At 38.4% G+C, this 23,102-nt stretch overlaps 1 protein-coding gene, 1 long non-coding RNA gene and 1 pseudogene across 7 annotated transcripts in view; 1 reads left to right on the top strand and 2 right to left on the bottom strand.

The window, feature by feature from the left end:
* Window positions 1-1,236: 1,236 nt before the first annotated feature.
* LOC119579796 lies at window positions 1,237-2,748 on the bottom strand (annotated as a pseudogene).
* A 2,750-nt stretch (window positions 2,749-5,498) lies between these two features.
* Window positions 5,499-14,246, top strand: LOC119579479. Its single transcript, XR_005229294.1, has 3 exons — window positions 5,499-5,554; window positions 13,052-13,139; window positions 13,370-14,246. It is a non-coding gene; the product is annotated as an uncharacterized LOC119579479 (long non-coding RNA).
* LOC119579478 overlaps window positions 8,249-23,102 on the bottom strand; it is a 24,142-nt gene continuing 9,288 nt past the window's right edge. For 2 of the 6 annotated variants that reach the window (XR_005229293.1, XR_005229291.1), the window contains exons 5-9: window positions 15,460-15,684; window positions 15,130-15,287; window positions 10,472-11,832; window positions 9,255-9,370; window positions 8,249-8,971 (exon numbers count right to left, since the gene is read on the bottom strand). Coding sequence is in view for 2 of the 6 variants with exons in the window: in XM_037927318.1 (XP_037783246.1) it covers window positions 19,157-19,198 (42 nt within the window). In the remaining 4 variants the exon portion in view is untranslated. Of the gene's footprint in view, window positions 8,972-9,254; window positions 9,371-10,471; window positions 11,833-14,453; window positions 15,288-15,459; window positions 15,685-18,938; window positions 19,199-23,102 lie in introns of those variants that run through there. The other 4 variants (XR_005229292.1, XR_005229290.1, XM_037927318.1 and 1 more) reach the window with 4 other exon arrangements.

A 23,102-nucleotide genomic window follows, 5' to 3' on the forward strand; every position in this document is an offset into this window, starting at 1 on the left:
TAAAATCTCTCACTTGTACTTATCTTAGGGCGACCGGAGGTTGAGGTGGGCCGATTCACAGCGGTTCCTTGGGTTTTACAAAACAACCGGTTTTCAGAACAGGCAGAGTCCAGAGCGGCGCTTCCTAACTATGCTGACGGCAGAATCCCCCCTTTGGGAGCTAGTGCTGGCTATTTACGTGGGTGTGGGGATTGTGGGTACTTCAAATATGGGAATCTGGGAATGCGCATGGATACTTTAAATATGCGCTGAAGTTAATTAGGCTGGAATTCCATACTTAAACCGTAAACATTGCAACATAAAAAAATAAATTTACAATAAAGTAAAGAGGTTCCGACATCTCTTCTCTTAAGTCTACGGCACCAGGCATCCTTTATTATATCGATGGCGCCAAACGTTCAGATGCCGCTCGAATGGTTATCCTCTGACGTGGAGGCTGCAACCCAAGTCACTACAGAGGTACTGGTTCCTGAAAAGCAGCAACAGGATAATAGGATGTGTTTGACTAACAGAGGAACATTGCTTTACATTAATGCTGGATTAGATTGAATATTCCCTGACAAATTACATTTTCTCCAATGAGGGGCTGACTCCCTGCCTCCCCGCTCGTGCCAACCCTGTCTGGAAATACAAAAATCTATCACATATATTCAAACAAGATATTTTGAACCCTGGAACACATTATTGTAAATATAATTTCAGAAAGTTACAAGAAACAGTCATGACTGCGGCACTGCTGCTAAGGCATTATGCTGAGGGATTTTTTCGTTATCAAACAAAAATTGCATCCTGCAGTGTTGCTGGGAAAATAGTTCTTGAGGCGTCCGACAGAAACTTTTATTATATTTACTTTCTGAAAAATCTGATTGTGAAGAAATATAGACCCGTAGATGGCAATATCAGTACAAAATTGTTGTACGAGTATGATTCTTGCTTAAATATAACATATCGGTTCAAGTTTGTGAATTACGGAAGCACATATCTATAATATTTTACTGCGAGAATTTCCAACACCGTTGATTTTTTTCGACGTTAATAATCTAATACATGGCAGCACGCAGGCCTTGGACACTTTAGCGTCTCAAGATTTCAGTCTTTGAATCATCCATATGCATTGCATTGCCCATGTTTTTGTTTTTTTTTTTTGTTTATTCAACAGAAAAGGAAGAAAAGCAAAAGTGAATGTAGCTTCACTTTGATGTTCAAAAATAGCTTTGTATTGATATGTGAGGTCACACTATGTAAGTTAAGTGGGGTTTTTTTTCGTACGAGACTTGTATGAGAGAATATAGTTCATTTTGCTTATTTATGAATTATAAAAGTTGTTGTTTTGTTATATAGGAAGTCAGAATGTGGACTTAGCTGCCTCTTTCAATTACAGAAAGGAGAACAACAGAATTGTACCCATCAATATTTTTATTTATTTTTTCCTTATTCCAATTTTTTTTGAGAGTGATACCTCTCGAAGCACCCGCAGGTGCATAGCGACACCTCGCATGCCGGACATATAGTCCGCGTCATCTTCCTCCTTCCGGCCCTGTAGCAGATGAAACACCTCCTGTATCTCCTTCCAGGCGTCTCCCTCACAATGTATCGAGTCCTGCCCTGAAATCTGGAAGGAGAAGGCAACGTTGACCGGCGCCCTCGAGCACTGTAGGGCTCGATGTCTGGAACAAAATTGTTTATAATTGACATGGCGGGGTCCAGACGAAAGTTCTGTCCTGCTGCCCAAATACTTGTAAATAGCGTGGCTGTTCACAGTGGCCTAGTCATAAAAAAAAAAATGTAACACTTCAGTGCCCTGCGCACTGAAGGGTATGACTGAGCGAGCTGGTCCCCCAAGTCCACTCCCTTCATTCCGTCGTTGTAGGCAACGACGCACTCTGGCTTCACGGCCAGCGGACCTCCACGGCGCCGAACTTGCACCATGTGTGACGTGTAGACTGTTGACAACATGTTCACCTGTTTGACGTCCATCCAGGATAGCGCCAACATGCCGGTTGGAGAACTCCGGGAGACCACGTCCCCCCGCTTCCGGACCTTCAAATCACGAGGCATGTGGCGGCGGTTCAGGCGCACAGTTCCCACTGCACCAGTCTTCCTGGACTGTAAAAAATGAGCACTGGAGAGGTGTACCAGTTGTCAACAAACACCGTGTATCCTTTCCAAAAGAATTCACCCTCCTCCATCAAGTCCACCACCGCTTTCTGAGAGGACGGTAGAGACCCCTGCTCCCTGCCGGTATAGATCTTGAACACGGCAGTGTACCCTGTACACAGGCCGTCACTTGCGGAAAGTTTGTATACCTTTACCTCAAATCTGGCCCGCTTGTTCGGGTTGTAGGTGCGGAAACTTAGGCGACCCCTAAATTTCCACAGGGACTCGTCGATGGATATAAACTGATCCGGGACGAAGACGTTCCTGAAGCGATCCCCAAGAATGGTCAGCACTTCCCTCAGTTACCACAGCCGAACTTCCTCTGAAGTTTCCCCACCTTGTTCTGGAAATGGAGGCGGCGGGAAATCTGTTTGAACCTCTCGCGAGGCATGGTCGAGGGAAAAATTGGCATGACCACCCCTGGATTCCTCGACCAGTAAAAGGCCAGCCGAGGTTTCTTGTTGATCCCCATCAGCATCCGGGGTCCAAGGTATACGTGAAGCTCGGCACTCGTGATTGGGTGCCGAGCCGTTCGCCTCTGCAAATCTGTCAGCAGGCAAATGTAATGCATTAGGTGATGTAGGTACACTTATTACCTTTGGTTATCTGGATAATAGCAGTAATGTGTATAAAAGAAAAGCTATGCAAATCAACTCTACATACCTATTCGTCTCTTCCACTATGAGGTCAATCAACTCGTCGGTGATGAACTCTCTGTACACTGACAGTGGCGTTGAATCCTCGGCCAGGTCAACCTTGATATCAGGTACCAGAAAAACTGTACTTTCTTGGTACATTCTCCCTCCTTCTCCACCTAGAGTCTGGGGCCCCTGGCGCGTTGCTATTCCACGTTTTGTTGACATGAGCAGACAGAGGCTCGACACTGTCGAGTCCAACGACGGTTCGTTGTATGAGACGAAGTCTAAATCGTCGTCACTTGGGGCCTCATAATCAATGTCTGAGTCATCGCTGGGGATTAGCTCATCCCCAGTGTCGTCGCCCTCCGAGGAGCTCGACTCTGACAAAAAATAGGTCGAGGTGGACGGCCTCGGCTGGTGGCAAGAGCGAGAGCGAGGGCGAGAGCGAGGGCGAGAGTGAGAGCGAGAGCGAGAGCTCATACCTTCCATGGCTACGATCATTCTGCTGGAATGAGCCTTTGACTGACCTTTTATTCACATGACTAACCAATCATGAACAAATCACATGATTACACGTCATAATTACATGTCATAAATTACATACGTCACATAATTATCAACCAATCAAGTAAGACTAGTAGCAGAGCCATCTATTGGGTAAAAAAAAAAAAAAAGTCAGTCTGTAGTCAGTCATCATGGCAAAAACACGATTAGATGCCATAAGTGTTGGGGTCCACTGAGAGCATGGCAAGAATAGATGCCACATGGGGCGAATGGGTTATTAAGTGATCGCTCACCACCATTCTCCAAGGCACTATGTATAATTTCTAATACCTCTCTCTCGCTCTCTCACACACACACATCTTTACTGCTAAATTCATTGAAAACACAAAAGAAAACAAATGACAGTATTTGTGCCTTGGGTAAAACTCAGATGAAAATAATTCAAATGCTTGCCAGTAATTTGTTGACAAGCCAACAGGTTTTGGGTTTGGTGCCCAGTCGAAAACCTAAATATTAGCTAACTATTACATTCCACAAATATCTCATCAATTATTTACCAGCTAACGAACTAAATTTCCTCCCAAAACAGTCATTCAAACAACTTAATTTCAGTAAAGGATCATACCTAACAATAATTCGCTGCGGGACAAGCGTACCACGTCTTTGTGTCTCACCATTCGGGAGGGAAGTGACGCCGCGTTCTGATTATAGACTTTCATTTGATACAAAACAGTCAACTTAGCTTGTTTGTTGATTGATGTTTTATTATTATTATTATTATTATTATTAAATCCGAAAGTTACTTAACTGTTCTATCAGCGATTAATTTTGACCCATGTGATGAGATCATAAACCTTTAAAATGAAGTAATTGATAACAGGGACATATGTAGGGGGCGTCATAATATATATATATATATATATATATATATATATATATATATATATATATATATATATGTGTGTGTGTGTGTGTGTGTGTGTGTGTGTGTGTGTGTGATACACACACACACACACACACACACACACACACACACACACACACACACACACACACACACACACACACACACACACATCAATATATATATATATATATATATATATATATATATATATATATATTGTTACGCCGGCCGCATCGTCTCTCTGCCACCAACACAAGGCAGGCTAGTCAGACGGCGTGCTATTCACAGGGTCGTGAACACTGAACAGCTCCAAGAGGCACCGAGCACCACAGTGTCCCAGAACACCAAGAAGGGAAACGCCAAGTGGGGAGGCAGGGCACGAAATATACACAAAATGACAGTCTTTCCTTTATTTACACAAGTTATTTACCCGTACACTTTTCTATAGGCACAATACAGGGGGGAAACCGGCATGTCACACTGCACGATACAGCTTATAACAGGGCAACACATAGTTTATCAGGTCACAAGGGCACACACGAGGTCTTCACAGGAGCAGCACCCAACCGCGTCTCTTGGCTTGTTCCTCCGCTCCCCCGCTCACAGCCAGCTGCGTCATGTTTGCCCAGGTCCCTTCATGTTAACACATGCCCAGGTCATCCTTTTCATGTTAACACATGTTTCGCACAGAGACAAAGACCCACTCGCGTAGCAATATATATATATATATATATATATATATATATATATATATATATATATATATATATATATATATATATATTTGTTGCAAAAATGTTCCTGAAAATGTTGTGGGGTTCAAAATTCATCACAAAATCCATATACAGACGACGAGTATGCTGAGAAATGTCTGGAATAATAATAATAGAGACCTCATTGTAGTCTAGATAAGCGACGCTGGAATACTTCTTTACGTCATGGACTACAGTGAGGTCTCTATTATTTATGTTCCAGATATTTCTCAGCATACTCGTTGTACGTATACAGATTTTATGATGAATTTTGAACCCCACACCATTTTCAGGAATATTTTAGCAACAAATGTTTTTTTTTCTCTCTCTCTCTCTCTCTCATAACACTACCTTAACAATATGTCCCTGTTATCAATAACTTTATTCTAAAAGCTTATGATCTCATCACATGGATCAAAATTAATCGTTGATAAAACATTTAAGTAACTTTCGTATATAATTTCAAAAATAATCATTGATATTTTATCACGAAAACAAAGAAATGAAAGTCTATAATCTGAGGAGGCCTCACTTCCCCCCCGGCTGGCCAGGCCAAAGGAAGCGTAAACACTTCTCTTGCAGTATATTATTGTTGGGTAAGAGCCTTTACAGAAATTAAATTATTTGTATGGCTGTTTTGGGAGGAAATTTAGTGTATTAGCTGGTAAATAGTTGATGCAATAGTTGTGGGATGTAACAATTAGCTAATATTTAGGTTTTCGACTGGGCACCAAACCCAAAGGTGTTGGTTTGTCAACAAGCTACTGGCAAGCACTTGAAATATTTCACCTGAGATTTACTAAGACACAAGCATTGTTATGTGCACTCTTATGTATTTTCAGTGAATATATCCGTAGAATGTGTGTGAAAGAAAAAAAAATCCACATAGTGCCTTATGTATAGTTGTGGGAACAATCACTTAATGTCGGCTTTGAGGAACGATATCCACGTAAGTTCTGAGATTTTTTAGACGATTCTGAGACTGAAATCTTGAGACTTAAGTGTCCAAGGCCGGCGTGCTGTCATATATTAAATTATCAACGTCGGGAAAATTCAGATTTTCCAAAAGGTAATATATATATATATATATATATATATATATATATATATATATATATATATATATATATATATATATATAATCTGATGTAGATTACTTGTCTTCATGATTTAATGCATTTATGAAACGATTCAAACAGAGGTCAACTATAAAAAATGCTGGTTATTGTCCCAGTATCCGATCTCAACAGTTTTGTTATTCGTCTGGCATGAACACACTTTCACACTTGCACACATGCAATAATTGTGTCTTTAACATTTCACTCAAGATTCATGGTTGGTCTCTTTTGGAATATTTTATTAGCACTTTCTGTCAGACACTTGTGCTGAAGAATTGTTTTCCCAGCAACATTGCAGAATGCAATTTTTGTTTGACAATTGAAAATCTCAGCTTAATGCCTCAGCAGCAGTGCAATGGTCACGACTGTTTCTTGCAACTATCTGAGATAATATTTACAATAATGTGCTCCAGGGTTTAAAATATCTTATTTGAACATTTTTGTGATAGAATTATTTCCAAATTATTTCCAAACAGAATTGGCGTCAGAGGGGAGGCAGGGAGTAAGCCTCTCATTGAACAAAATATAATTTGCCAGGGAATATTCAAAGAAAAAAACAAGCTTAATTTGTGCATGAATTTTGATCAATATGAATCAGTTTTGATCTTTCTTGACCTTGATGGATCAAGGGCCGTTGCTCAAGAGTTGATTAAATTTGTCAGCAAGTTATTACCATCATCAAGGAAAACTGAAAAGGAACACTCAGTCATTTAAAGATTTGGGTGGGGATGACTGGGTATGATTCTTCAGGAAAAAAACATGAAATGTTTGTTATAGGTAATGCGCCACCCCAATAAAGTTTGTTGAAGTTGATTCAAAGGACAAAATGTGCAGTGAGATGCTTCTCAATGCGAAATACCCCTAAATTCTGACCTTAGTGGCATGTAGAGTAGATGCCCATCACTCTATAGCAGGAGCAGGAAAAAGCATCAAGCTCTAATATGAATAAAGACACAAGCTTCAAATGGTTCTGGAGAGCAACAATGCTCTTTATATTATAGCATTAAAGTGTGTTCATGCGCAAAGAGTTGATGCGCATGCATGCTGGACAAATAGGCAAAATGTTATGAGATTCAGTGCTGGAACAATAACAGTGGCAAAAAAAAAAAATTACATTTACAAAGTATGGTCCATATTGAAAACAATAATTCTGATTAACTTGGAAATAATCTCATCCCAAAGTACACTTTTTTAATACAATATTAGATTCAGCAGAGAAATAATAGAACTATACATATACATGTATACATAAACTTATTTACAAATACATATACAAGTACGTGTATGTGTATATTTTTTAAATATATTTATACACATACATATACATATACATGCTACCATATCTGGAAGAAGTGGTTCTACTTCTTCTTCTTCTTCTACTTTGTATGAGTAAGTGTATACTTCAATAATTTTTATTGATGGAACTCTTATCAATCCGCATTAAAATTGATTAAGTAGTTGAATATACAAGAAGAAATTGTTATCTTTTACTGTGGTTATTCTAGATTGAGGGTAATTATAATAAAGCATTCAAAAATATATATATTTTTTTTCAGACCTGTGATTATAAAATCATAAGACTGGTAAGAAAAATACCATAAAGATACATCACAAAAATCATATAAAAATATCTCTACATACATACAAAACAGTACTACTCAAAAGGTACAAAATGTAAGTACATAGTTTTCTCATGGTGCATTATGACCACAAGACAGATTTGATTTGCCTTAGAAGTGAAATAAACAAAAATCTTTTGAAGCAAGTAATTTATATCGCAGCAATACGAATATGCAAATAAGGCTATAGAACATTTAGAAAATAAGAGTAAAGCTGTTCCTCAAACCTTAATTACTATGTTGATCATAAATATTAGAATAGAAATAAATATATATTTGCTTTCTGCCTTACCCTACAACATCAAAACCAGAAAAAAAAATTGAACTTAAATACAGCTCTTGTCTCAGTATCACGAAGTAAAATCAGTCTTAATTGACAGCACCAGAGTTATTATAGTTAACATTATCATTGCCATTTCTAAACAACAAACATTTACTTCCTTAACCTAATTTTTTTTTTTTTTTTTTTTTTTTTTCAAAAAAAAAAAAAATAATAATAACAATAAATAAATAAAATCCCTATAAAAATATGATTCTTTCTAACTGGAAAAAGGTCTTACTCTACAACATAACAAAAAGACACTTCTCACAACCTCAATGCAAATATTAATGTGAACAAAAAATAAATAATATTTAATGGACTTTTGCCTTAATCTACAATACAAAAATAATATAGTAATTCCAAAATAAAGACTTATTTTGTATAATAACAGTCTCTCAAGCTATAACTTAATATTATGACTGTTAAATATACAAATGCCTATCACAAATTAATGTCAACTGTGTGCTATAACTGAGTAGATTAAGACTAGTATTGTATGGGAAAAAACTAAAAAATATAACATTTGATAAAAATAGGAACTTATACCCTATCTTTCATAACACCAGCAATTGTTTGTAATGCTGATGCAATGTCTTTCACTGAGCTTACAAGCTGTTTCAAGTGACTTTCTATATTTGTACCTGAAGCATGTCAGGCAAAATTCTCCTTTCCTCTGGTCTGCTTTTACGACCATGCACTACCTCCTTCTGACTCAAGTTGAGACCTTGGCCTGCTCTGTTCTTGAAAGGGCTGTTGCACTAAATCCATCTTGAGCATTACTGTCTTCTATTAAAAAAGGAGGTAATTCTGAGGAGTAAGTGGGGTCCATTGACACACTGGGTATTGTTATTTCTTGCTCCTCTGAAGTGCCCTCATCCAATGTTACAATAACTGCTGAGTGTGTTATGATCTGAGATGCTATCCCAGATGGCCCAGGAGTTAGTTCTGTAACATCTAAAAAATACAAATCTATTTTAAATTTTATAATATACATTTCTTGAGACTGATAAGACATTGCATGTATCATACTCCTAAACCAACACTCAACTAATTATATCAAAAATAAGAATAAATTATGTATCAGCATATAAATAATTTTACCATTTCTTGTATTTAGAATGTGTTGCTGCTTAATATTAAAAAGAGTCAAATATTACAAAATTTTGAAATATAACCATATCACGAAAAGGGAATAGATTATTTATCCCCCCTCTTGATTTAAAACATCTTAACTCACCATCAACTTGTCTCATTTTCATAAACCCCTACTAAGCCAGTAATAGCAACAGGCTCAATCAGTCTGCATAGCTTCTTCAACAGGAGTGTAGTTTGTGAGAACTGCTGGGCCACCACCTGGAAACCAAGAACAAAAGGTTAATAAATCAAATAAAATATAGGGATTCTGAACTTATCATAAGTCTTTTACTTGATAATGAACTGACATTGATAACTTTTTTCTGATTTTGTTAATATTCTCACATCCCATACCCATCTTGTCTTCATTGTGGGCAGTAATATTAATTCAGGTAATTACCTGCAATATAAACTTTATTCTAAAATTAATTTTAAACTAAAAAAAAATCCTAAAACAACTGAGCCTTCATATCAAATGGTGAAATTGCCTGAGTGACCATTGTTAAATCCAGTTGTATAATTGTGTTATGATGTGATCTGAATGATTATGCTGATATTTATTATGTATGATTCACAGCTGAGTTTGCTATTTTTAATCTAGTAAAAAAAATAAATATCTTAATTATTATACATTTATGAAGGTAATTCAAGAAATGACTATTTCTTAAATATTAAACACTAATAAGAATATGAAACAAATAAGATCCTACATGTAATACTGTTATTATTTACAACTTTATTTATTTTATTTACTTCAAAAAATCCCTCCATTAGACTACATTTGTGAAGGATGTTTATAAAGTGAAAATTGTTCTTATAATTACACATTTTTCAGGAAATAAGTTATTCTTTAAATCAGTACACACTCAGAAATGAAATAATACCAAACAAATAAGATTATGCAATTAATATTACCATTCTTTAAGTTATATTGTTGGCCTTTGTTTAATCCCTCAAAGTTCTAGAATTCTTTGAATAAGAGAACTGATATATAGGTAATTACTATTCTATTTTCTTTATGACATTATGTTTAGTCTCGATATTGTGTTATGTGTCAGTGAGTGTACTATCATATTCTGCACTTGATATTATTACCCTTTGAATTACTGTGTCATGGATATTCAATGATAAAAAAATATATTTGATACTCCTACTTCAATTATTCTGTGACAAGAATATCAAGTTATTATATGACATGTACTGAATTTCCTTTACTCTGACTATAAAGATAAGGTTTCAAGCACTTGTGAGCAATTTCAACAGCTAGTGTTAAGGGTACCTAAAGAATTTCCAGAACAGAATTTACCTTTGAAATCTTACCTGTTCCTCCCATGTGTTTTTTCTCTTGTGCTGCCTTTTTTTTGACGGCTGCTCTGAGGTCTGTGAACTTCCTATGCACTTCATTCACATTCCTCGGTATGCAAGCAACAAGATTCACCTCCTTATTCACACTCTCCCAGGTGTTATTTTTCACTTGTGCAGTTATTCTGTTATCTAATTTACCTAGAACCACATTCTTCTTTGTTGCCACGGCTTCTATTACAGCCAACATCTCTTCATCTGAGAAATTTGGTCTTCTTTTCTTTTGAGTTGTAACTTCCATGGCATTATTGTTGTTGTTGTTGCTTTTAGTATGGGGCACTTACAATATAAATATAGCAAGGAGTTCGTAAAGTACAATGTAGTAAGGCGGTTACAACGTCTTCAACATTGTAACTTAAGGGTTGTTTTGAGTATCCAGCCCGTGAACCCTTAGACCTAACCTATTCTTTTCTCTAGCCAGGGACTAGGGAATTCTCAAACTCTGCAGTAATCATGGTACAGATTAACCCCTAGCTGCTGGGTGGCATATTTGTACATGCCATGGCATGCCATAAGTTTTTTGTTACTATTATGGCAAAATATTAGTTTTTTGCCACAGAAAATGGTAATGGTAATTTGTTTTCCCCATTGTTATTGTTCCAGCACCAGATCTCAAAACATTTGCCTATTCGTCTGGCATACATGAGCGCATAAACATACTTTCATGCTTGCACATGTTCTTCAAAACAACATTGGCACTATAAAGAACATTGTTGCTTTCCAGAACCATTTGAAGCTTGTGTCTTTATTCACATTAGAGTTTGATCCTTATTCATGCTCCTGCTATAGATTGATGGGCATCTACTCTATATGCCAGTAAAGTAAGAATTTAGGGGGGGTATTTTGCATTGAGAAGCATGTCATTGCATGTTTTGTCCTTTGAATCAACATCAACAAACTGTATTGGGGTGGTGCATTGCTTGGATATCAAACATTCCATATTTCTCTCTCTCTCTCTCTCTCTCTCTCTCTCTCTCTCTCTCTCTCTCTCTCTCTCTCTCTCTCTCTCTCTCTCTCTCTCTCTCTCTCTCTCTCTCAAATCATACCCAGTCATCCCTACCTGAATCTTTAAATTACTCAGTGTTTCTTATTCATTTTCTTTGATTATGTTAATAATTTGCTAATAAAATTAATCAACTCTTGAGCAACAGCCCCTTGATCCATCAAGGTTAGGAAAGATCAAAACATTTATACTGATAAACATTCATGCGCAAATGAAGCTTGTCTTTTCCTTTGAATATTCCTTGGCAAACTGTATTTTCTCTGAAGAGGGTCTGGCTCCCTGCAGCTCCCTGCCTCCCCTCTGGCACCAACCCTGTCTGGAAATACGAAATTCTATCAGAAATATTCAAACAAGATATTTTGAATCCTGGAGCACATTGTAAATATCATTTCAGACAGTTGCAAGAAAAAGTTGTGAGCATTGCACTGCTGCTGAGGCATTAAGCTGAGGGATTTTCAATTGTCAAACAAATATTGCATCCTGCAATGCTGCTGGGAAAATAGCTCTTCAGCACAGGTGTCCAACAGAAAGTGCTGGTAAAATATCCCAGGAGAGACCAACCATGAATCAAATGAGTGATGTGTTGAAGACAATTATTGCATATGTGCAAGTGTGAAAGTATGTTCGTGCACAAAGAAAGAGTTGTTTCGTATGCATGCTGGACGAATAACCAAAATGTTATGAGATCAGATGCTGGAACAATCTGTACCTAAGTACAAATTCCTGTTTGAAATGTTTAATGAATGCATTAAATCATAAAGACAATCTAAACCAGAAATTGTTAAACTTTTTTTTTTTCATCATCATCAGATTGTAAAGAATGAGAGACCTATGGATGGCAATATCAGTGCAAAATTGTTATGAGTATGATTCTAGCTTAAATACAACACATTGGTTCAAATTTGAGGAGTATGGAAGCACGTGTAAAAATATTTCACGGTGAGAATTTACAAGGCAGTTGAACTTTTCCGACACTGATAATTTAATATTTGTCAGCATGCCAGCCTTTAGACACTTGAGACAGTCTCAAAATTTTAGTCTAAATTGCCTCAGAACTTATGTGGATACCAAGCTAACATTAAGTGACCCCCCCCCCCACACACACACACACACACACCTAAGTTATACAACTTCTAATATGTCTCACACGCATGCATGGACAGACGGACGGATGCACGTGCACGCACACACACACACACACACACACACACACACACACACACACACACACACACACACACACACACACACACACACACACACACACACACACACACACACACACATCTTCACTGATATATTCAAGTCTTGTGCCTTAGTAAAATTTAAATGAAAATATTTCAACTGCTTGCCAATAATTTGTTGACAAGCCAACATGCACTGGGTTTAGTGCTCAATGTAAAACCTTATATTAGCTAATTATTACATCCCACAGCGATTTCATCAATTATTTACCAGCTAATAAACTAAATCTTCTCCCAAAACAGCTAATTTAATTTCAGTAAAGGCTCTTACCTAACAACAATTTGCTGCAGGATGAGCGTCTCCACTTCTTCAAGCCAGACTCACCAGGAGGGAAGTGACACCACACTCATATTATAGACTTTCATGTGATACAAAACAGTGGGTCAACTTAACTTTTTTGTTTTCGTGATTTTTTTATACACAAAAGTTACATAACTGTTATTGGTGATTAATTTTGACTAATGTAATGTGATAAACTTTTAGAATAAAGTAATTGATAACAGTCTTTATTCAAAAATGGAACATGCAATAAATTATCTCACCCTCCAGGAGCTATGAAACTAATACTTGTAAATTGTTCTAAACTGGTCTTTTGTCTCCCTTTGCAGCTGTCTGTGTAGCTACAATTGCATCACCCTCCGTTCCTTGGGTACTATTAGCAGCAGTTGCCTAAAATCCAGATCAGGCAACTGAAGTGACTCCTCTGGAAGCTGAGCTTAACACTTGATGAACTGGGTCGAGATTGCCATCGAGAGAGTTTACATCACAGTCACATCTTCTTAGAATCCCCTAGGCCTGGTTCAAGCACCAGCAACTCTTCTGAATCTCCAGTACCTCCTCCTAATACAAGTGAAAGCAGATCTTCTTTACCAGCCTCCATAGGAAGAAAGAGATGAAGGCTTAGTAAATTTACAAAGGAGGACTACTATTATCAGATGCTGTTGTATCAGAAGCAACATCACAAGGCTGCTAGACAGGAAAATTAGGGAAGAGACAGAAGCCTGCCAAAGCTGGAGGGTTGCAATTGCAGGAATAAGAGACATTTCCTCATGTGCCCAGTGCTGTATATATGTTCACAGAATAATAATGAGTGATTTACATCATGAAGTCCCTCACTAGTGAATCTTAGAACATTGTTTTCTTGCAAAGGTACTTCTCAGCCATGCACTTAACCATTTACCATAGCACCATACAAGAGAACATAAAAATTGTATGATATATTCTAGTTGTTCTGTGATCTTTTGCAATAGTCAATAACTGCAGTGGCTACTGTGAAGAAAAGTCCTTATGCTAATCCTGTGATTATTACACAGTAAAACTGTTATTTATGTTTTGTATCACATATAAAGTCTTATGAATGTTCTCATACTGTTTATATTTTTAGTTTACTTTCATAGTATATTTTTATCACATTTATTGTATTATTACTTAAAATAATTTTATTACAAATATGTATTATGCCTGTAGCAGTTTAAATATATACTAGTGTTTTATGTAGTGTTCAGTTTATTTTTATAATATGGATTACAAAGTATAAAAGAGTTTGTGATTCAAGACTGTTATATATTTATTGTTTTTATGCAAAATCAATTTTATATTTACATGAATTATTTATTTGAAGTTAAATAAAATGTTATGCATTTTCTTTCTTTTTCTGCCTTTTATATATAGATTCTACATAAAAGGTAGATTTCTACAACTCTAACAGTATAAAAATGAAAATGCTTAATATACACTATAATCCAAAAAAAAACATACTATCATATAAATCTAGCAAATAATAATGTATTATATAATTCACAGAGAGGTAACAAAATTAAAATCCAGTGTACATTGATGACTATGAATTTAAAAGGAATTTCTTACATTTTGTCTTTCTGTATTTCCAACAAAATTTTTGCCAAATTATCATCCACCTTAACTCTGGTTCTGGATCTTCAGGGTCACCTGCATTGGCTGCAAAGTACTTGTCTTGGGGAACATCCTCAGGCACTAGTATAGCCATGTTATGAAGAAAAGATGCAGCAACAATCAATACTTTTGTATTGTTCATTTCTGTTGCATCCCTTTTCCGCAACAGGATTTGATGTGAGTGCCATTATACCTTCTTTCTCGTACAGTTCTTAGATTGAGTATTGGAGTTAGAAAGATACCTGGAACATGAATAACAATCTCTCTGTGAAATAATATTGTAGAACTATAACTGGGGACCACAGACTGCTGAACATTCAGTGAGAAATAGCCTTTTCTTTTTCTGAATGTTTCAAATCCATCCAGGTCTGCTTACGGCAATCTGTGGGCAGTAAATGCAACCTATAACAGCAGGCAAACCAGCTATAGCATGGATGGCTTGCATCACTCCACTCACTTCATTTCCAGATGTCATTTTGATCCACTCCACCCAGCTATTCTCCTTACTACTCTTCCAACACAGGTACTGACAAAGTCTGAGACACATCTCGGTCATCAATTGTTAACTGATGGTTACTGGTTGTTAGGTACTTGCAGATGAGGTGGTACACAATTCTTTGTTGTGGGAGAAGAAAAGCAGCTGTGAGAATTTTTGTCAAATTATTTCATGTGTGTGTGACACTTCAAAAATAAACTGTACTTGGTATTCTGATATGAAAGTTCATTTTTATCAATCTCATACAAATGTATCAATTTGTAGATTAAAACTGATGACTAAAAGATTTACCTTGACCATTCTGAGCTCTTGGAAGATTCTGATGCACTTGCTGGATGAAATGACGTGTGCTTTCCTTGTTTAGCCTAAACCTCTGTAGATATTCCCTATATGTCATTGCCTGGAATGGGTCTTTTATCTGGAGCGCATTTTTTTTATCCACAACAACTTTCCTCTGTGGCTTTTCAAGTTGATCCAGCCAGTCAAAGCTCTCAAAGCAATGCAGCATTATGTGCACTGAAAGGACAATAAACTAAAATTAGTGCATGAAATACTAAGTACAAAGACTTCATTTTTTCATTAGTTTCCCATGGGACAGTAATTATTAGTTTTAGATTACCACTGCATTAGTCCCCATGGTACACACACACACACACACACACACACACACACACACACACACACACACACACACACACATCCACACACACATCCACACACACATCCACACACATCCACACACACATCCACACACACATCCACACACACACACACACACACACACACACACACACACACACACACACACACACACACACACACACACACACACACACACACACATATATATTAGTGACCTTTGCTGGAGCACTAGTAGGCACAGAGATGAGTTACTAAAATCTTGTACATTTTTATTAGCCCTATTTTTATTTAATTCATCCTAAGTTAAAATGAAAACTGATGACTCTTCTTGGAAAGAGTATAGGTTTAGAATGTGTTGACCTTAATGTTCACTCATTAATGACATTAGTATTGGCATTAAGAATACACTGGTTGACTTCGATCCTGGAGGAACAAGTGCAATATAAATGTAATTACACGTACATAGAACCACATTTTCACTCACAATGATTTCAAAATTCTATCCACAACATCTAACAGGCTCGACCATATCTCTGACTCTCCATATGGTGAAACCTGAACTAAAGAATAGTACAGCCATTCAATTGTTTCCAGTTTAATTCAATTACAGTAATGGGCAATTCTCAATTGTTAAGTATCTTTCATATATATGTAATTTATTTTTCCACAATGTCTTTATCTTTTTTCCTTTTGTTCCATTCTGTTACCCATTTATAACTTTATTTTATGAACAAATTTTTTTCCCCTGTTTCTTATTTTCTTTAATCATATTTTATATTCATTACTGCTAGTCTGAGGATGGAGATGTAGTTCTACAAAAAGATACAACAAAGATGTCACCACAGCCCTGGTTCTCCTTTTCATTCTATGCCTGTAGATAGATAGATAGTTAGATAGACAGACAGACAGTGTCAGTCAGTCAGTCAGTCAGTCAGTCAGTCAGTCAGTCAGTCAGTCAGTCAGTCAGTCAGTCAGTCAGTGTGTGTGTGTGTGTGTGTGTGTGTGTGTGTGTGTGTGTGTGTGTGTGTGTGTGTGTGTGTGTGTGTGTGTGTGTGTGTGTGTGTGTGTGTGTGTGTGTGTGTGTGTGTGTGTGTGTGTAGCATATACATGTCTATTTCTGTTACCAGTGGACCACATGGCTGTTTGCCACATGGCTCCAAGTCCCAAATAGGAACCATTCACTCAGCGAGGGTGTAGATGACGTGTTATCTGATCGCGGTAAGGTAGGCCTAGCCCTCCCCCTCCAGGCAGGCTGACCTGACACGGGAGCCGCCTTACCCCCCAGACATAGTCTCGTGTTCCCATACTGTGTGTCAACTCTTAGTAATAAAGAGTCATGCCATTAACAAGTATAACTCCCCTCTGTTACCACTGTACTAGAGTACTCTCAGGCTCTTACACTGTGTGTGTGTCTGTGTCTGTGTCTGTGTGTGTTTGTATATGTGTGTATGTTATATTACCCTGTGCCCTTGACATGCATCTCATGACAATGCATTACAATGACCTTCATGTCACTTAAGAAAAATGCTTGTTCTCTCTTGGGAATTCCACTGACCACACTGTCATAGTATTATCAGGGGAAATGCAGCAACACTGAATTGTTACAGAAGAGATAAAAAAATATATATTTAGAAACATAATTACTAAAAATGGAATGGGAAGTAGAAAGAACACAATAATAAGAAAAATGAAATATGAAACACTTAAACTAGCCCATAGTACTATATTACGAATGAAAAAATTATGTGTAACTCTGAGAAGTTCTATGGATATAACAATATTGGTAAGTATGAAAGAGACAAAAGAACAGAATTAGAAAATGACATAAACAGTAAGACAAAAACAAAAACACAAGGAATGTTCACACAAACATGTCCACACCACAAAGTATTAGAAATGGTTTTTAGATTAGAAAGTTGATTAATAAGTGAAATAAAGTCAACTGGCTTTTTATGAAATTTTATGAAGAATATAATATTTATTTATGTCTAAAACATCTCTCTCTCTATTTTTTTTGTTTCATCTGTGTATGTCAATCTGTTTATGCAGGCTTGTACTATTAGGTATGATTGTTTGTGTATTAAATGGTTATAATCTGAACAACCTTGCTATAGTTTTCCTCAGACAGCTTTGTGTAGAGAACCAGAGCTTTATCCACAAAACATACACTTGATAAAGTTGTTCCTATTCATTTGTTTAAATAAATCTTCAAGTGTGTACTCTTTATCTGTGTAAATTTTCATTTATTTCAAATTTGTGTGTATGTGCATGTATATTTCATAATCTGTTTCTGCTAGCAGGATCCATGAGAAATGGGAAATATCATAATTCACATTAAGATGTCAGATTCTGAAAGAAAATAAATAAATAAAATGATGACAATATATGTATAATCATAACTGATATCACATCTGAGGTGTATCTATAGACTATTTTTATGATTTTATAGTGAATACAGGTGTAACCATAGTCAGAAACTACTCAGTTAAAATAATCTAGAAAAAAATAGTTTTATAAGAAATTATAATAGATTGGTTGTTTTGCAGGAAAAGAATATTCATTAAAATATTTAGCATAATTATTTCAATCTTTTGAGAGTGTTATTGTGTTGGATTATATGAATGTGTATATCTATGTGTGTCTGTCTGTGCATGTGTGTATGATCTCATCATCTGTATATATTTTCTAGCTATGCATGTGTAGACTATTGCCCCTATGTATATGCATGTCTTTCAGTATATGCTGTATGTGTTTCTGTTTCTCGGTGTATGTGCATCTACCTATAAGTGTGTGTACATCTGTCAGTGCATGTTTCCTAGTTCTTCACTTTATTTAAAAAATAATAATGGCTACAAGCTTCGGCACGAGATATAGATATATGATGACAAATGCAATGAGGTATGCCCCCCCAGCGTGAAGTTTAGATACTATTTTTCTGTTACAGTTATTATTATCGTCAAGACAATGTAGGGCAGAAATAAAGATGACGCATAGTGATAGCAGAGCGAAAGAACCTCATTATCACTATTATAGCAAGTGAGGACCCTGGCAGGTTAATCATTTAGTTCCATGGCTGTAAGTTTGAGCCCAGGACACTGAATGTATACTCCCATGGTTCTGGGTGAAAGAATGGGCTTGGTAAGTTGACTGTTTACCTATGTGGCTCTTGGAAAAAAATGTGGGTATGACAGTTTAATGTTTTATTTCCATTGTTCTGGTAGACAGTGTGGACCCAGGAAATGAGTGGCACAGGTATAAACACTTTCAGAAGGGTTGGTTTGGTATTCATCCATGTTAAATACTTTACATGTCCTAAACATGTATACCAAAGTGTGAACGTTAACCCCTAAAGTTGAAGAATGAGCTGGATGTGTTTCCAGTAAGGCACCTGAAAATGCAATGTATGAGTTAGCCTTTCCCTGATTTTCTAAGACAAACAGGCACATCAGATGAAGATTTGTACAAATATTCTGTTGCTAAATTGTTTTATTTTACATTACCTTATCATGTGAAATAATAAGGTGTTATTTTGTACCTCATTTTGTATTCAGTTATTTGAGAAATGCTGTATGAGATTTTAGTGTTTCTTACTGTAAAATCATGTCAGACTTTTGGGTACAACCTAACTCTTCCAATTATTAGTAATAATAATTGGACACCTGTTTACCATTTTTCTTGAATTTTTGGGAATATTTTCTTTTGCCTTATATTGCTATTAGTAATGTTAATAACTTTATAATTATTATAATGCCTATAATAATATTAAGAATACCAGTTCTGATAGTATTTAGTACTTAGGTCCCAGAAAATGAGGATCTCTGGCTCCTGGTACCAGCGCTCCAACTCGCATCGCTGGACTTGGTACAGCGATACGGGTACAGTGGCCAAGGAGATCGACCACATCCTTGTGAGCACACGATGGAGGATCCTCCAGAACTGCAGGGTTTACCGGAGTGCTGAGTTCTGTGGCACCGACCATAGGCTGCTTGTGGCTACCCTGCGGGTCCACTTCAAAACTCCCCGTCCCTCCAGTGGCCACCCTAAGGTGTTTCACTTGGACAGACTAAGGGAGGAGGAGTGTGCCCGTGGGTTCGCCACGGCAGTCTCTGACCGATTCTCAGAAACCAGCAACCTGACGGATCCAGTTGCTCTGTGGGAGTCCTTCAAGCGCGTAACACTCGAAGCAGCTCAGGAGTCCATTGGCGTACGCCCAAGAACAAGGCAGAATACCATCTCCCTGGAGACATTAGAGGCCACTGAAGCGTGTCGCAAGGCTCGGCTAAATGGGAATCAAGTCTTGCGTCGTTCCATGGTGCGTAGGGCTCGGACACTGCTGAGAAGGGACAAGGAACAGTTCATCAGGAATCTTGCTGAGGAGGTCGAAGGCCATTTCTTGGTAAATGACCTTCGCCCTGCCTACCAAGCCCTGAGAAAACTGAACCCTAAGCCCTCCTCACAGATGACTGCAGTCCGATCAGCGGATGGACGGATCATCTCAGATCATGTTGGGGTTCGTGAACGTTGGGCTGAGTATTTTGAACAGTTGTACCAGGTGGATCCTCCAACAGTTAGCTTGGATGCAAGCGATGTCTCAGTGCCTGTGCCGGACCCACCCATCAGCGAGGAACCTCCTACCCTAACAGAGGTTAGGCTGGCGATTTCCAAGCTGAAGAGTGGGAAAGCTGCAGGCATATGTGATATCCCTGCTGAACTGCTAAAGGCTGGGGGTGAACCTATGGCTCGGGGCCTGCATACAGTCCTGACTGCCATTTGGCAGTCTGGTACCATTCCCCCTGACCTGCTGAGGGGCGTGGTCATCCCTCTCTGGAAGGGGAAAGGGGATCGATGGGACTGTAGCAACTACCGTGGCATTACACTGCTCAGCATACCAGGCAAGGTTCTCGCTCACATTCTTCTGAAACGGATCCGCAACCACCTACTGAGGCACCAGAGACCGGAGCAGTCTGGATTTACTCCTGGCAAGTCCACAATAGACCGTATCCTAGCGCTTCGAGTAATTGTGGAACGCCGTCGTGAGTTTGGTCGTGGGTTGCTTGCAGCCTACATCGACCTCAAGAAGGCGTTTGACTCGGTGCATCGGGAATTGCTATGGGAGATCCTGAGGCTCAGGGGAATTCCGACACAGATTATTGGCCTGATAGCAAGCCTCTATACTGGTACTGAAAGTGCTGTAAAGTGTGGTGGGGGTATGTCGAACTTCTTCCCTGTTAATTCAGGGGTGAGGCAAGGCTGTGTCCTTGCACCCACACTTTTCAACACTTGTATGGACTGGATAATGGGCAGAGCTACTAGCCAAAGTCAGTGCGGAGCAACACTAGGCAATATTAAGGTCTCGGACCTTGACTTTGCCGACCCATGTTGCCATCCTATCTGAGTCCTTGGAGTCACTTGTGGCGGCTCTTGATGCATTTAGCAATGAGGCGAAGCCCCTAGGCTTAGAGGTCTCCTGGACCAAGACCAAGATTCAGGACTTTGGGGGCCTGTTAGGGGAACCCGTTCAGTCGATCCATGCTTGCGGCGAGGACGTTGAAGTCACAGAAAGTTTTACATACCTTGGTAGCGTAGTCCATATCTCTGGGTTGTCAGACCAGGAAGTCAGTAGACGGATTGGTCTGGCAACAGGAGCCATGAACTCGATCAACAAGAGCGTTTGGAGATGTCGGTACCTATGCAGAAGGACCAAGCTGCGTGTCTTCAAGGCCTTGATACTTCCAGTTTTGCTCTATGGAAGCGAAACCTGGACGCTATCCAGTGCCTTGGAGTCTCGCCTTGATGCCTTTTGTAACAAGTCCCTTCGCCGGATCATGGGGTACAGTTGGCAGGACCACGTGTCCAACCGGCGGTTACACCGTGAGACTGGCATGGGACCTGTTACTTGCATAATCCGGGATCGCCAACTCAGGCTATATGGCCACCTAGCTCGCCTCCCTATGGACGACCCTGCCCACCAGGTTGTCTCTCTGCGAGACAACCCTGGGTGGAGGAGACCTGTGGGACGTCCTAGGAGATCATGGCTTGGGCAGCTCGACGAGACCTGTCGTGAGGAACTAGAGATGGGCCGTGTGCCTGCCTGGAGACTCGCCTCGAGGGATCCTCGTGGCTGGAAGCGAAGGGTGGATGCGGCCATGCGCCCCCGTCGGCGTTAGCCCCTTGATGATGATGATGATGATAGTATTTATAAATAAATACATTTTTTCCAGAAAAATCATGGAAAGGAAAAATCAGGTGAGAAAATGAGGACTATTAATTGACTCCTTGGCAATTGAGCACTTGTAAAGCCATTTATGTTTAAAAACATTGCAGTGAAGAGAACTCAAGTGAACATTGCATTTTGCAGGGGGTATAGGGTTAAACTGTAGAGCGCAAGGCACATTAGAGCATTAGACAGCAAAACAGATCTCAGGCTGTACTTAATTCTTTTTTTTTTTTTTTACTAGAAGATACCCTGAATGTTTGTCTTGATTTTTTTTTTTTTTTTTTTTTTTTTTTTTTTTTTTTTTTTTGATGACTCTATATCATGGTGTGGAATCTAGAGTAAGAGCATGCTCCATAGGTTTCATAGAGTAATAAAAAGCATTACCATATCAATTAGTAGTGAGACATGTTTCACTAATGTATCTAAACCACCAAACAATCTTAATATCAACTAATTCTTAATGATCAATGGTTACAAAGCAAAATATAGTGCTAGACATCAAAGGTCATTTAGCACTATAGAAAGGTATAAGTAGTGAAAAGGGTAAAGATGGGGTTTAAGTGATGATTAAATGTGCTACACATCAAGAGTCGTATAGCAGTTCAGGATAGTATGGCAAAGAAAGGGGTAAAGAGGGATGAGGGTAGAGAGGGTGAGTAAATGGGTTAAAGTAGGGATTAACAAGGGTGATCAGATCAAAGTTGTCAAAGGAAGAAGTGAGGGATTCTACAAGGATGTCTGTAGGGTAAGGTAGGGCTTTAAGAGTGAAGTCAGTCAGGGTTGATAATGCATTAGCCTGGGATTTGGATGTAACTGTGACAAGGCAGGAATGACTGGGGCAACTGTGGGGCCTACTTCTCTTGGAAGTATTGTTGGAAGAGGAGAATGTTGTCAGATTAAGGGTCTGTAGAGGGGATCACAAAAAAACAATCCCATTTGGCTGGACTCAACAGAGTACTCAAAAGATTTGTAGAAGTGGGGGTAGTAAAAGGCTGGCACCTTGTAGGAGAGTGAGTGGCACTAAGTGAAGAGATGGAGGAGAGATGTATTATAAGGTAGTAATAATGGAGGAGGG

Source organism: Penaeus monodon, chromosome 12 (genome assembly GCF_015228065.2).
Source record: "Penaeus monodon isolate SGIC_2016 chromosome 12, NSTDA_Pmon_1, whole genome shotgun sequence".
Taxonomy (NCBI): domain Eukaryota; kingdom Metazoa; phylum Arthropoda; class Malacostraca; order Decapoda; family Penaeidae; genus Penaeus; species Penaeus monodon.